This window comes from Ips typographus, linkage group LG2 (assembly GCF_016097725.1).
Source record: "Ips typographus isolate SLU linkage group LG2, UJ_Ityp_2.0, whole genome shotgun sequence".
NCBI classification, from domain to species: domain Eukaryota; kingdom Metazoa; phylum Arthropoda; class Insecta; order Coleoptera; family Curculionidae; genus Ips; species Ips typographus.
This window is the reverse complement of record NC_138423.1, coordinates 26,240,191-26,255,306: the sequence shown is the minus strand read 5'-3', so window position 1 is coordinate 26,255,306 and position 15,116 is coordinate 26,240,191. Positions and strand designations below refer to the sequence as shown.

General features: G+C 35.2%; 3 protein-coding genes across 8 annotated transcripts in view; 2 read left to right on the top strand and 1 right to left on the bottom strand.

Annotated features, from left to right (window-relative positions):
- The first annotated feature begins 139 nt into the window (after nt 1-139).
- Nucleotides 140-15,116, top strand: part of Brf (Brf RNA polymerase III subunit) — a 22,012-nt gene continuing 7,035 nt past the window's right edge. For 2 of the 3 annotated variants that reach the window (XM_081973657.1, XM_081973658.1), the window contains exons 1-3: nt 140-572; nt 629-853; nt 2,364-2,468. In XM_081973657.1, coding sequence (XP_081829783.1) covers nt 356-572; nt 629-853; nt 2,364-2,468 — 547 coding nt within the window. In that variant the 5' untranslated portion in view covers nt 140-355. Of the gene's footprint in view, nt 573-628; nt 854-2,363; nt 2,469-8,671; nt 9,004-15,116 lie in introns of those variants that run through there. The other variant, XM_081973659.1, reaches the window with a different exon arrangement.
- On the top strand, nt 1,242-2,321 carry LOC145725087 (mitochondrial nicotinamide adenine dinucleotide transporter SLC25A51-like). Its single transcript, XM_081973677.1, has one exon. The coding sequence runs from the start codon at nt 1,450-1,452 to the stop codon at nt 2,299-2,301; it is 852 nt and encodes a 283-aa protein (XP_081829803.1). The 5' UTR covers nt 1,242-1,449; the 3' UTR covers nt 2,302-2,321.
- lute (BTB/POZ domain containing protein 3 lute) lies at nt 3,009-15,034 on the bottom strand. Of its 4 annotated transcripts, none has more exons than XM_081973660.1 (11): nt 14,874-15,034; nt 9,726-9,832; nt 9,506-9,669; nt 6,256-6,371; nt 6,035-6,198; nt 5,815-5,982; nt 5,540-5,756; nt 4,322-4,467; nt 4,045-4,264; nt 3,730-3,990; nt 3,009-3,676 (listed from the first exon to the last, which is right to left on the bottom strand). In XM_081973660.1, exons 2-11 carry the CDS (start codon nt 9,800-9,802, stop codon nt 3,470-3,472), a joined length of 1,740 nt encoding a protein of 579 aa, XP_081829786.1. In that variant the 5' UTR covers nt 9,803-9,832; nt 14,874-15,034; the 3' UTR covers nt 3,009-3,469. The 4 variants fall into 4 exon arrangements, with proteins under 4 accessions (XP_081829786.1, XP_081829787.1, XP_081829788.1 ...); XM_081973661.1 differs by having other exon boundaries at nt 6,256-6,368; XM_081973662.1 differs by lacking the exons at nt 9,506-9,669; nt 9,726-9,832; nt 14,874-15,034 and adding an exon at nt 8,011-8,212.

The window sequence follows — 15,116 nt, the reverse complement described above, 5'->3', positions numbered from 1 at the left end:
CTTACTCTGTAGGGCTGGGCTGAGCGAATGTGACGTCGAAATGACGTAACTTGGCAAAATCGTAATTTGATTAGCTGTCAAATTACGTCATCGTTACGTCGAACTGTCCCTTCATGGATCAAAACGAATGCGACCGTGGACTTACCGTTAAATTGACGTTAGGCTGGTTGGTTGTTCGTAATCTAACCTAACTTTGTCAGCAAGAAATTAAATAACCCTCACTGTCACTGAAGGAAACTTTTGCTTGCATATTGCAGTTTAATTCTAACTAAAAATCAGAAGTGTTTTGGGTCAATTTCGGTCGGGTCGCGTATTATTATTGCTTTCTTCTGTTGTTTTAACATAAAGTGACATAATGTCGTCGGGAAAAAAATGTAAAAACTGTGGTAGTGTGGACGTTGAAGTCGACTCAGCAAGAGGAGATGCAGTGTGTACAAATTGCGGATCCGTATTGGAAGACAATATTATTGTTGCTGAGGTTCAGTATGAGGAAGGGGCCCATGGTACTTCAAGTGCCATTGGGCAGTTTGTCTCTGCTGATTCTAAAGGTGGAGCCGCAAAGTTTGGTGCTTGTAAGTCCCACAATTCTCCCATTTCACACTCTTGTCTTAACTTCATTGTCTTCCAGCTTTCCATGTGGGTGGAGGTTTGGAGTCTAGAGAACTTACACTCCGTAAAGCCCGTAATGGTATCACCATGTTAGGTAACCAGTTAAGGTTATCTCAGCATTGCATTGATACTGCATGCAGTTTCTTTAAAATGGCACTAACAAGAAATTTGACTAGAGGAAGGAAAAACTCACATATTCATGCTGCCTGCGTGTATCTGAGCTGTAGAACAGAAGGAACAGCCCGTATCCTTTTTTTGTTCAATAAAAGTAGATTTTTGTATCAATTAATTAATCAGTTGATGATAAATTAATTAGGTACAATCCTTAATACTGAAATCCTGTAAATTCCATCTATATCTATTTATAGTAATTGAGCAATACACTCAAAAATCATTATTTTAAATTCTAGTCAAATAAAAAGTTGAAGAATAAGGGTTCTTGTGAATATTGTCTCTTAAGGTAAAAGGTAAATTTCTAGACTAGCAACAAGCTTAGTAAGCAAAATTTATATTTTTTTACAATCTGCCTCATTAATGTTATAGGCCCCATTCATAAGAACACATCAATTAGCAGTCCCTAGGGCCATACTCAAAGAATCACAATTTATTAATCTTCAATGGGTTTTTATTTTTTTTCCCATGACTTACATAATTAAACCAGAATTGAGAAGTCTTGTTGGTTTTCTAAAACTGCTGTTGCTCTTGCAGAAGTTAGTTTGGTGATAGTAATGTAAAGCCACCTTCATGTTGACCAGTGTCACTTACATACTTCAAAAAATTTACATATGGTGTCAGTAGTGTCAGTGACACAATGTTCAGTCCACTAAAAATCTGTTGTAAATGTCTAATAATCAAAAAGAAACCCAGAATGAACGTGCCTCCGCCAAAGTGGAATTCCTTGCCGGTCTCGGATCAGCGTTTTTAACCATCACCATCACTTATCCAGTTACTAAACTGATATACCGGCAAATTTTGGAGCACAGCAGTGCCCCAAGTTCATTTAAGACGATTAGAAATGAAGGATTACATGTATTGTACCGTGGAGCATTGCTTCCAATGTTGCAAAGAGGCGTGGAGCTGTCTTCAATGTTCGGCATCTATCGCATGATGACGATTCCTTTGGAGAGGTTCCAAATGAATGAATACTTGGAAATAGTGTGCGCTTGCAGTCTTTCTGGCACATTCGAGTCATTTTTTATGCCATTGGAACGCGTGCAAATGCTTTTAGTGTCCCGCGATTACAATCACAAATTTAAAAACATGCTTCATGCCGTCAAAATAATCGGAAAGGATTACTCGTTAAAGGAGTTTTATCGAGGATACAATATAGTATTGTTTCGGAATATTAGTTCAAACTCGTGCTTTTTTATCACTAAAGAAGTGGTGCATAAACGAGTTGATTTCAGTAACATTGCTTTGAATCAAAACGTTCAACATTTTATGTTCGGATCTGCCTTGGGAACTTTGATGACTTTGCTGTTTTATCCTGTTAAAGTGATTAAAGTAAACCTACAAAAACAGCTAGGAGGGAGGTTTAAAAGTGTTAAAGAAGTCATGCAAGAAATTTATGCTATAAACGGCCAAGGTCTTTATAATTTTTATAGGGGTGTCATAATTAACGGAGGTAGAGCCTTGTTTTCTTGGGGCATAACAAATTCTTCTTACGAATATATTAAAAAGCGTATTAGTTGAATAAATCTGTGTTTAAGTGATATGTGTAATCAATGAGATTGGAGTCCTTAACTTTTAATTAGATTTGCTGATTGATATCAGCGATGTGTTGCAGATATGTTGTTATGAACTGGGGAGAACGTACCTGAAGTTGGCTCAAACCTTGTCGATTAACGTGCCTTCAGTAGGTAAGTTTGCTTTTTAATTTTTTTCTTCATTTAGAATTTGATGGTTTACTTGTAGCATAGCTTGTAGTCTAGACAATTATTATTGTGGTAATCAGAAAATTGTCTGGAAAGAGAGAAAATATTATATTCAATGTTGAGAGCAGAAAAACACATCTTTGCTACTTTGTGCAGGAAATTTTACAAATACGAATAGTTCTGGGATTTACGCAAATACTGCACGTGTGGCTTAATCATGTATTCTCTTTGTTTTTGTTGTCTTTCTTTTTTGACATTGTTCCACACCCTTTGCAAGGGTCTTTAGTACCTAGTTTGTACTGAATTGAACAAAAATAAATATATCGATCTATCTATCAAATGCTATTGGTTGGAAAAGACCGTAAGAGATGTTATAGAAAATTTTGCAAAATTACAGTGTTAATACACTTTATTTGTTAAATCTGTGAGGCATATTGCAGGTACCGCAACTTAAAATGTCTTCTTCTAGTTTTGGCTTTGACATTTTGTGAATCAGTCCATAAGAATGAATTCAAAGTCGTACTGTTTCTAATAATAAATAAGTATTTATTAATCTATTCTATAGTTGTTGATATATCAGACTAAATGCAATTGTAAACATTCTTAATCTAACAACTGCAACTATGAATCACTTTAACTAAATTGATGACTTCTTGTAGGATCATCTTCATTATATCTGAAGAATTTGTCAGTTTACAAATATTTGTTAGTTGCAGTTATATTTGTAGTAATACAATCAGCAGTAATCAAATTACATAAAAATAACACTTAAACCTTCCAGAATCGAGTAAAAAAAACCCACGGGCACATTTTTGGCTTTGTAACTAAAGTAAAACTAAATCTAAAGTAGTTCAATATTGTGTCTTGTTATTCACTCAAAGTCACAGCACTTTAAAACAATTGAGAGATTTCTGCATTCGAGATCAGGTTTACGCGAAATTAAAATGGATTAGGCCTCAGACTATGTAAAGAGAACATGGATAAGATTAATGTTCTTCATGCGACGGTCCGTAAAATATCAATTCCGGTATTTGCCCGCCTTGTACTCCAGTGCCGTTCGTGCTCTCTGAAGAACACTGGAACTGAAACGTCACCTGTCCGACTGTTACCTCGCTCATTCCTTCCTGTCCAAAGTAGCTTAATTCGCCCCCGTCCAAGATTGCTGACGCTGTGTAGAATGTTTCTGGTTCGACCTAAATGGCAACGTAAATTAATAGTTTTTGAGTGGTTATTTCGCCGAACTCACTTGTATCGGGTTGTCAAAATAGACGTGGAAAGTATTGCTCGAGCCGTCAGAAAAGAAGCTGGTGTTGTTCTCTGCCAAAACTCTTCCGAGTCTTTTGAGTTCAATTTTTACCGTGTAATCGGCCGCTCCGTTTGAAGATCCGTAAAGTCCGAAGCCCACCACAAATATCCTTCGGTCAACTGAGAACTGAATGCTATCGCAACGACCTCGATAACGCCACTGGTTTGAGCGGTACGCGCATGATTGGAAACGGTGGCAAACCTACAAATAACCATGTCCAAAATGTGTCTCTCCAAACACAACGTTAACTTTTACCTGGCTTTTTAATCCCGCTCGTGGTTTTATTGGATATTGTAAGGTGGGTTTGTTGTTGGCAGTAAAATGGAAAAATATGTCGATAGTTTCTTGTTGTGTTAAAATGCCTTTTTGTGCTGCACCATTGGCGAACTCCTCCAAAGTCATTGTTGGTATTCTGATTAGGTACAGGGCGTTACCAAGCACCGCTCGTTTGTTTTGAGGTGTTGGTTCAATTTCCCTGAAATTAATAGCCACAGTCAGATTTTTAGATATAATAATTACTGTGCCATGTTACCTTCGTATACATTCAGCGGAGGCCCAATTCAAGGCAGCTTCCAAAAGGTTCATTTCCTTACAGTTCAAAGTTTCTCTTCCTAACACAGATTCTAACGTTGACATATCGATGTCAACAAATCCTTCGGATTTTAGCGCCATCTCAGCCTGTTTAAATAGTACAAAATAAATTATAATAATTCAATAGACGGTGAGAAAATGTGAACTAATCCGTTTGCTTTTAGTTTTCGGAGCATTGCAAGATGATTTGATAATAAGTAATTTTGATGCAAATTTTGTAAGAAAAGCTTTCTTTCACTCTGAATGGCTGTATTGTGGTGTCAGATTAAATTATACTATATTTTTTATGAAATCTAACCCAATAAAGAAGCTAGTCGTTTAAGTAATTTCGAATTATTCTATTATTTTCTTTCCTAGCGAAAAATCTTTCTAACCTAAAGAAAATAGTAAAATTTTGACTAGACTTGGGGTAATCTAGAAATTGTACAAAATGACAGGAGATTTTTTCACTAGTCATCTAGTAGGCAAGATTTTGTCTAAATAAAGAGTTAACTAATATTCACTCTGATGGTTACAAGAAGTTGGAGTAAAGAACAAAAAAACAAAAGAGTTGGAACATAAACACGTCAGCAACAAGAGAGAAGAGCTCACATTATTCTGACTTCTATTAAAGACATGTTAATAAAGTTTAAGATATCAAAGACAAGATACCTTTTAAAATAATACACTGAAAAATATTGTTTTACTGAAGTTAGAGCTTAAAGAGTACCAACTGTTTTTTAATTAAAGTGAATCTGGAAAAGGAATATCAATCCTATTTTTTGGAAAAATTACTTATGTATCCCACAACATATAGTGAAGAAAATGATAATTCAAACAGTCAAAGGGAAAGGAAAAGTACACAATAGACGTGTTAGTAGGCAAACATACATATATTCCACATTAATAAATCAAGTACATCACTTTTCCAGATACACATAATGGGTTAGCACAATCACAATGGCAGTGTTTTAAGCGTTGACGTAAATTTATGATGCGTTTTATGTTATACAATTTACAATACGCTCTTATCAGAACTTATCAGCAAATTGTAACTTCAAGCAATATTCGATTGTAAACAAGCGCTGAGGCTAAAATGCCGTTTCTTTTCGCCCCCGTCTGTCACCGTTACACTTCCCGAATCCCTGGTTAAGTCTAGACAACTTAAACTGTGTCTTACCTGAGCGTCTATCACTTCCCAGCATCGTTGCATCAGTTCCGGTTCCTCAAAGAGTCGCGATTGGCTTAGCAGTAAACAAGCGTTTTTCGCAGTCAGGCTGGTTTCTAGGTAGTTGACGCAGGCGCGAGCCAAATGTGGTACTATGTACTTTTTGGCTACGTACAGTGTTGCTAGCACTGTGTCTGCTTCTAGGTGGATTTCATCACAGTAAAGATATCTGAAAATGTGTCATCACATTTAATGTTTAATCAGAATGCATTAAACTGTACACCTACTTTAGAAGTATTAAAAAAGCTGAAGGTTCCACGTCAGGAACTTCAATTTCTTCTTTACATTCAGCCAATCCGCCATAGAACATGGCGTAGAATACTGAACTGCCGGTGGCTAGAACATACTTGTGAGCCGGGATCACTTGAGTAGCACCGGAAGGTCCTACAACAAACCTTAAAAACAACAAGTTAGATAGAAATATATTTCTACCATAGTTACACCAACCTTATATCAGCCATAAGGTCATTGTTAAACATGGCGGCGTTTCGTTCTCGTACTGTAGGTTTCAACGCTTGCCAATTCGGATCTAAAGTTCCACCTAGTCCGACAGGTGATACAAGAGGCGGTGTTGGTGGTGGAGAACCTGGATTGCTGGCAGGCTGCATCACCTTGACATATCAAGATTACTTGATTATTCTGCTTTGATTGGTTGTGGTAAAATTTACCTGCAACAAGCCTCCAGAATCTTTCTGGGGTAGAGTATGCGGCTGCGAGTGTCCAGCTTGTAGGACTGAAGCTGGAGGAGGTGAAAGGCTGAGTGAGCCATTTGTGAGGGTTTCTGCTACAAAAGTTTTACTTAATAAACTAGTAGGTACAGAGAATCAGAGTTCATAGTAGTGATTTAACGCAAAAATGAATCTACTGATTGAGAGCTAGGATCTGCAGATTTTTTTGACCATTAAGTGACGGATTTGATGTTTCCCCATACTGACAGATGACACTTCAAAGTTTTTTTTTTTTTTTTTTTAAACTTTATGGCTACTTTTCCATTTTTTTTTGTATGGCCCATTGATTTGTGTAATGTTTCTTTCTTCTTATCATGGATAGTTTTGGATAATTTCTTACGTGTATACCTACATGTGTGACATACCTAATTATAGCCAATAGTTTCCTAGAATAATCTGGGGAAAAAAAAAATTTCTGACAGCTAAAGCAGCAGTGACAATGACAAGCTGTCAAGTGACACTAGTATGGCCTATCAAGCAACTCATAAAAGGGTCAATCATAAGAAAATTAATTTTTAACGTAAAGCTCGAATCAGCTAAGAAAAGGCCACAGGCGTCATCAAACGATGATGTCACGATCTCTGTACGTCTCGCTTTAAATATTGCTGCTCTCGTTACTTTCCAAGTTGTTGCAGCCAGTCAGTGGCGTGCTATTATTTTATCAGTAAAATGAAACATTTTCGTCGTTTTTAATAAAGAAAATAAAAGACAAAAAGTTTTTCAAAGGAATGGAAACTCCTTCTGCTTCTTTCTTCATAAATTGTAAGACGTTACTGACGATTTCACGGCCTTGGCTGTATATGATAACACCTTTCTTTCCAACCTTTTTGAAAGACATTTTGACAAAATAACGTTTTTTATTCATAACACTATGTGAACTTCAACTGCGACCATCAACAATACAACCAAAACACCAGACTAAAACGGAACCTAACCTAACCCCCTAAGTCTCCCTGTCCGCCACTACATTTTTTTAAACTTGGCAACACCGTTTAGAGTGCCGGCTAGTAAAAGCATATAAAAAGGTCCAAATGTACCTGGCCGCTGCCGCATCTGTTTTAATTGTGTCCAAGTAAAAACCGTACTACGTTGCCAAGTGGCTTTTTGACCGCTTAACAATATATTTTCGGGAATATTTTAATAGGACGCCTCTGATTATATCTAATGCGACGGCAACTGTAGAAGGAGAAAGAAATAGTTTTAAAAACTGCGTCATTGATGATGCGGTGGCCTTTTCTCATCTGATTCGAGCTCTAGTCTTGAATTTCAAAGAAGAATAAAGGAAGCTTGAATCCGGAACTACGCAACTTAAGATGTAACCTTGTTTGTCTTTTTCGAGGTCCCAGAGTAAAATAAATCAGACCTTCTACTGCTTAGTTTGGCAGGCTAAACATTAAAAGGTAATAAACCTTCAAATGTATTCATTTTGCATGGGTTACTGTTTGGTTGTAAGCAACAGTTTAAGAAAATGTTACTTTGTAACAGTTTACAACCCTGTAAAATAGCAATTTTCGTTTAAATGTCAAGCAATATAACTTTCGATGAACGAGTTAAGTCAACAATTATTGCTTTAAAACCTGGGCGCGTGCAATTCATCATAATAAAGATCATGTCAGGGCATCGAACCGAACGCGTTCACTTGTATCTAATATTGATTTACGTTTTATCTTTCCAGGACAAAATGTTAACGCTTACCATTCATCCAGGCGTTTGTTTGCGACACCGACATTGTTTCTAATCTCTTGTTTACCGGTTTCGCTGCGATTTTCGAGTATAAATGGGACATTGCCATGTCTCGATAATCCTTTTTTTGTCGGTTTTGTTAGCAGCGTTCACCGTGACGTTCGTAAACCCACCGTCGCCATGTTTTGACTGCGTTTACTTCCACTACTTTCAGTTCAGTCAGTGCGTTGGGTTTTGTTTCAGTTTGACAACGTTGCCAAGTATATCCTGCTTGTTATCTTTACTATTCTGTGTTCTTTGGCAGTAGAAGAGATTTACGCAAAATGCTGCACATGTGAACGTATCATAAAAAAACAATATCTAATTCCTGACAACCTTTTAACTGGCATAGTGTAAATAAACATAAAATCTTAAATTTCTAAATCTGGCAACCTTGTGTCTGTTCGTGAGGTTCAATGTGCGCGTGCCGGCTTTTTTAATTTTTATTTATGAAGCAAAACGCGTTGTTGCCGCTACTTAAGTTTAGTCTAAATCGTTCAGTTTATTACAAGTGTGCCATTTGTTGCCACAAAACGTCAGTTCGCTGTGTTTTAGCTGTCTGAGTTTCTTGACATTAGAAAACACTTTAATATATTAAATATGCAAACTATTCAATTAAATTTACCTTGTTGGTAAGACACTGTAAAGGCCGGTTCTGAACACTCTAGCACATAAATACTGTACACTTGGCGTAAAATTTCAATAGTTCATTTTGCAAGTTAAATTCCTACTGGCTTGAAGTAACTTTCGTTAAGTCTGATTAATAACGTAATCGTCGCAGTCAATAGTGGCGGGTTTTAATTGTTTTTTTTTTAGAATTTTTATGTCCATAATCGATTTGTCGCACGGATAATAAGCGCGACAGTTGCAAAATAGTTTCTTAAATGATGAAAATCGGTAACTTAATGCAACAAAACTGCATGTTTAGCAGAAGGGGAAAGTTTCTGATAGAGTTCCTAACGATAGGTGCGCTTCTGGTAACATTTTAAATTTACATTAATTTAAACAAGCTGTTATTAATTTGTCTATTTTTTGTAAACCATTTTTTCTTTCCAGTGGAACGAAATAATATAATAATCGTGGTTTGGTTATTGGTAATATTTGTTTTTGTCTGTTTTTGTGTGCAATTTGAAACAAGTAAATGTTTTGTTGGAAAAAATCATTACAATGTATTATTCATTAACTATTGTTTTCATCTGGATGTTTTGCTATTTGAAATTACGTGAATGGTGGAATATTGTATAACTCGTGTGGTTTGACCTAATTTATTGCGGAATTTTTGTAATTGATGGTATTTAATTGAAAATGTATTGTCAATACGTTTATTTTGTTATTAGTGCAAAGTATAACTTTTACTGTTTTTACCACAATTTGGCGGAAATTTATATTAGTTTTACGCCAAATTTTGGAAAATAGGGACAACACATTTCAGACTGTATTTGTTATACAATGTGTTGGTTTATCTTACCTTCACTGTACCTAATCTGAAAATATCTGCTCAATTCCTCCAAATCGGCGTTTTGTTCATTTTTCCCAGGCAAACTAAACAGTTCGTCCAAAATAGAAACGTCCGACTGGATCTGGGTAAAATTGTTTTCTTTGGCCTTTTGCGCTAAATTATACAGCATATACCTACAACATTCAAAGTATAGTGATTTAAAATAACAAACTTTAAACATGCAACTTACCAGACGTTTGTTTGTCCTAAAATCCAGGTTAGAGCACTTTTTCCTACTTTCAAGCCTAAGTGGTCTTCACTTAACATTGTGTGAACATCGAAAACAGGAACTTGCTTCTGAAATCGAATTTTTGTGTTTTAATAAGGGTTAGGTGAACAGCAAACCTGTGATTTTGGAAGTATGTGAGTAACATTTTGTTTTTCGAAAAACTTGTTAGTAACATCTCGCTTTAACGAGTTATATTTTATTTGCACTATTGGTACCCTTGACTTTTTGAAGGTGAAATGTTAATACATCAAAGTCACACTAAACTTTAATGGTTTGTGTGCTCATTTACAGAAAATATTCCAGCCTTAGCCTAGCCCTGGTTCTTTGTTTTCAGAATGGTCGTAAAAAGAAAGCAGCTATCAAAATACCGCTAAATGCTAAGTATATTTACCTATTATAATGCAATTACATGTGCCAAATGGTGTTCAAGAAACTCAAGAAAGTTTGTTTTGTGAAACCTCTTTTATCTTATCGCGTATACAAAAAAACTTACCAGTAATAATCGTAATCAACCTTCTTTTTACTGCCAATACTAGCTTCAGATATAATCTAATTGCTTCAGGGAAGTGATAATATATTACTAATAATAACGTTTATTCATAGGGTTTCAGGGTTTGACCCACAATAGATCTCAATGGAAAAAATGGCACCTTATTTTGTCTGTCCTCATTTTCATTTTTTACACTTTAAGTGTAAAACTAATTTGAATGCACAAGACATTGTGAGTGTGCAATAAAAACTTCGACACCGCCAGACACAACAGCAGCTTCGCAAGAATGATGTATGTGTATACTTATGTATGATGCACAGAATGCCTAATAACAAGTAAATAGGCAATAATAAATAAACCTTGACACATAAGTTGGAAATAACCTATTTTTTAAGTCAGAGTGTTAATATAAGACATTTTTGGAACCACTGACAGGTAAGGTTAGGGCAGACCACATTTTAAGTCTTTCTGATTTAAAGCCAGTTACATTCTAAAACTAGAAAAACATTTTGAGAACCGCTGACACTGAACAAAACCTTAATTTTGATTGTTTTAAATTAGAGTGTTAATGAGACATTTTTGGAACCACTGACAGGTTCGGTTAGGGCAGACCACATTTTAAGTCTTCCTGATGTAAAGCCAGTCGCATTCCAAAACTAGAAAAACATTTTGAGAACCACTGACACTGAACCAAACCTTACTATTGATTGTTTTAAATTAGAGTGTTAATGAGACATTTTGGGAACCACTGTTAGGTTAGGGCAGATCACATTTTAAGTCTTTCTGATTTAAAGCCAGTCACATTCCAAAACTGGAAAAACATTTTGGGAACCACTGACAGGTTAGGTTAGGGCAGACCACATTTTAAGTCTTTCTGATTTAAAGCCAGTCACATTCCAAAACTAGAAATACATTTTGAGAACCGCTGCCACTGAACAAAATCTTAATTTTGATTGTTTTTAATTAGAGCGTTAATGAGACATTTTGGGAACCACTGACAGATTAGGTTAGGGCAGACCACATTTTAAGTCTTTCTGATTTAAAGCCAGTCACATTCCAAAACTAGAAATACATTTTGAGAACCGCTGCCACTGAACAAAATCTTAATTTTGATTGTTTTTAATTAGAGCGTTAATGAGACATTTTGGGAACCACTGACAGATTAGGTTAGGGCAGACCACATTTTAAGTCTTTCTGATTTAAAGCCAGTCACATTCCAAAACTAGAAATACATTTTGAGAACCGCTGCCACTGAACAAAATCTTAATTTTAATTGTTTTAAAGTCTAGTGTTAATGAGACATTTTTGGAACCACTGACAGGTTAGGTTAGGGCAGACCACATTTTAAGTCTTTCTGATTTAAAGCCAGTCACATTCTAAAACTGGAAAAACATTTTGAGAACCGCTGCCACTGAACAAAATCTTAATTTTGATTGTTTTTAATTAGAGCGTTAATGAGACATTTTGGGAACCACTGACAGGTTAGGTTAGGGCAGACCACATTTTAAGTCTTTCTGATTTAAAGCCAGTCACATTTCAAAACTAGAAAAACATTTTGAGAACCGCTGACACTGAACAAACTCAAACACTCAAATTGTAAAAAAAGGAGTTTTTAGTGTTTCAAAACCACGTCATTTCATTCTATTGATTAGTGACTGAAGAAGCAGACGTGGTTTGATTAATAATCAAAAACATCAGATTGATGGCCTTTCAGAGTCAACAGATGTCATCACTGGTAAATTTCGTAAAATGATTAATGTAGAAAAACTACATCTAGACAAAATAAAAAAGTGGTTCGGTTTCAAGAAGAATATCAATTCCATCCTTGAAACTACAACCAGAATTGTTGTGAACTTTCTTTTAAAAAAAAGTCGGAATGTGACGTCAGAATTTTTATCACGGTCACGTGACCAACTATTGAATGACGTCACATATATGTTTTGGCTCACTGACTCATGTCACTTATAAAGTTATCTCCATTTTTGTCTGAAGCATTGATTTGCAATATTTATCTTTTTTTACCATGGGATTCTTATACATAATTAAAGTTTTGAAATTCCTTAAGACTGCTTTAATTGTCTATAGCGTATGCAATTACGTTTAACATCAAATTAGCTTATTTTGACGTTGTGACCTTTGCTGAACTGATTATTGCGAATTGTGACGTTCTCGAACTACGTAAATGTCCCATCATAGCTGATTAATTATCATCAACCTGAAATGTTTTCGTTTTGTACCGCATGTACTCTTAATGCACACGACTGCAATTTGCAGCCTTCGAATGAAAAATCTATCGGCATCCAATCCGCCCAGAAAACTGGTTTCAGCATACTTCCTGACTGGCCGGAACTGAACGTAAAGGTCAACAACAGTTTGTTAATGGTTTATTACAATATAGGTCGCGACACGTTAAATGACCTTTTCTCATTAATATTAGTACGAAATATGTGTGTGTTTTGTGGTACCACACAAAACTAAATAAGATAAATAAACTGAAAATACTAACACTAATAGTGATTATTTAGTTATCTTTAGGTCTTCTTAGAGATAGATAATGGATAAACTGTTTAAAAGTCACATCATCGACATAAAAATGAGACTCGGAGAAGATTCTTTTCTATGGAATGGAATCATGGACATTAACCGATACAACACACTAGAGCCTTTGTGACTCTAGAGGAGGATGCTGAAAATATTATGGATGGACAGAATAACCAACAGGGCAGTAATGGAGAGAATGAAGAAGGACTTGGAAGTAATGATGACGTGAATAATCATGAACGCAAATATCACCTTTTAAAGTCTGTTTTCCGAGGGAAAGTTTATGGCAGAAGACCATCAAGAAGATGGAGAATACCATGGCTTAAAAACTTAGGAACTTGGTTACCAAAAACTATTACCGAACTATTCAAATTAAAACAGTCGTGAACAAAGTCATCATATCCAGGATGATCGCCAATATAAGGCACTTGAAGAAGAAGAAGAAGCTGTTCCTAGAGAGAATTCTTGGATTCACCCTATACCATTGGTTCTCAATGACTAAGAATTTAAGAAAAAATTTGGTAAGCTAAAGGATTGACAATCTGATGCGTTTTGATCGACAACATCCTTAATGTAAAATTGGTTTGGTGTGCTTGAAAGGCTTGAATAATTTTAAGCGAGTGATCGTCAATGCTATACAAAAAATTTTTTTAACGATATGTCTAATTGACAAAAAAAAAATAATTAGGAGAAAGTAATCTCCATGTAGGAATGTAAATGGTTATCGATCGTTACAGAGGAAGAGTCAAGGACAATGACAAAATTATTGAGAAAGTGGTAGTTGTTGGGCAACCTTCAAATTCACGTGACCGTGAAAGTGCCGATGATACCAAGTGTGTTAATTTGATGTGTAGCAATTTACGTTTTTAGGTGTGCCGAGGTCGAGATACACATATATCTTTATTGGTACCTGTCTAATAACGTTGTGCCATCACTATCGATTTGCAACTGATTTTGTTTGTTGTATGTTAATTTGATTGCATTGCCAAACTATTGTGGTGTAACATGAACCTTGCTGAAATGTTCAGAATGATCCATTTGGTTAATTTTTAGGAATAAGTCAAAATAGTCAATAGTAGGTATAAGTAATGGCGAAAGTTTCATAATTTTAAATTACCGGTTACACTACAATGTGTCAATACAAGTAGACACCCAGCTGATTTTACCTACAGCAGCAATTGATTCTCCTTACCACATCGTTTACACTTTTCAATTAAACAGTAATCAATTCGAGGAAAAGAATAAGTAATAACATTTTTTCTCTTTTTTTTTCAAAAGTGTGGCTAATAAATGACTAAATGTTTTAATGGATTAAAGGGAATTTAAATGAGCAAAATTGAAAAAATATTATAAAGTTATTAAATTTTTAATGAAACACCTCTTACATTTTCTGGTTTATTAATAACCCTTAGAGTCAAAAATAGTTAACCACCCAAATCTTTTATTAGGATCAACTCTTTATAGAAATTTGAAATTTTGGAATCGAGATAAGTTCAATACGTGCTATACTTTAAAAACATTGTTATGTTTCTGTCACTTTCAACCGGAAGTAGCTGTCAACTTGCTTATATTAAAGTTCTGCTTGTTGTTTCAGCCACATTTTGTGTATAATGTCCTATATCTAGATATAATCGTTTTGGAGATATTCGACAAAATAAAATTGTACCTTTTGTACGACAAATTTTAAAATGGCATATTGCCATATTTATGAATAGTTTAAACGCAGTATTTTACAAAATGTATGTATGTATGTGTTATGCTGTTATCTTTTTCCAGACAGGCTGTCTAAAATTCAGAGCCAAAATTTTTGGCCAAATTATCAAGAATTTTTATATCTGAAAAGTAAATTTCACCAAATTGTCAAGTTTCAATTGTTAAAACATCAATATTGATTCAAGTTTTTTAGAAAAAATCTATTTCTACTTGAAAAAATAAAGTTGACGCAAGCTATCAAAATCTACGAAACAAACTTATATATTAATTATTATTATTTGCGTCAATTTTAAAGACAAATATCATTAAAAAATCAGGAAAAAATCGCATTTTAATTCGCTAAAACTGTCAAGTCATTTTATTACCAATTGGTTCTATTCTATCTATTCGGCTGGGTCCCGGCTGGCATCTACCAAAAAACCGCAACTCATCAACGTCAATAAACTATTAACACACTTTGCTCGAATGACCAAATCAAGAAATACCACCGATTATCGATTTCCGTCAATTTCGGATCGCCTGACTCGGAAACGTCTTCAAACCCGCCGGTAATGGTACCTAAGCGCGACTGAATTCGATCGCACCCAACTAATTCATACCATGGAGCT

Coding starts and splice junctions, on each gene's coding strand:
- LOC145725087 (XM_081973677.1), top strand. CDS start 1,450: ATGTCTAATAATCAAAAAGAAACCCAGAATGAACGTGCCTCCGCCAAA.
- lute (XM_081973660.1), bottom strand. CDS start 9,802: ATGTTAAGTGAAGACCACTTAGGCTTGAAAGTAGGAAAAAGTGCTCTA. Junction 6,199..6,255: donor ATTCTGGAGGCTTGTTGCAG/GTAAATTTTACC, acceptor TGATATGTCAAG/GTGATGCAGCCTGCCAGCAA. Junction 5,757..5,814: donor GCTTTTTTAATACTTCTAAA/GTAGGTGTACAG, acceptor ACACATTTTCAG/ATATCTTTACTGTGATGAAA.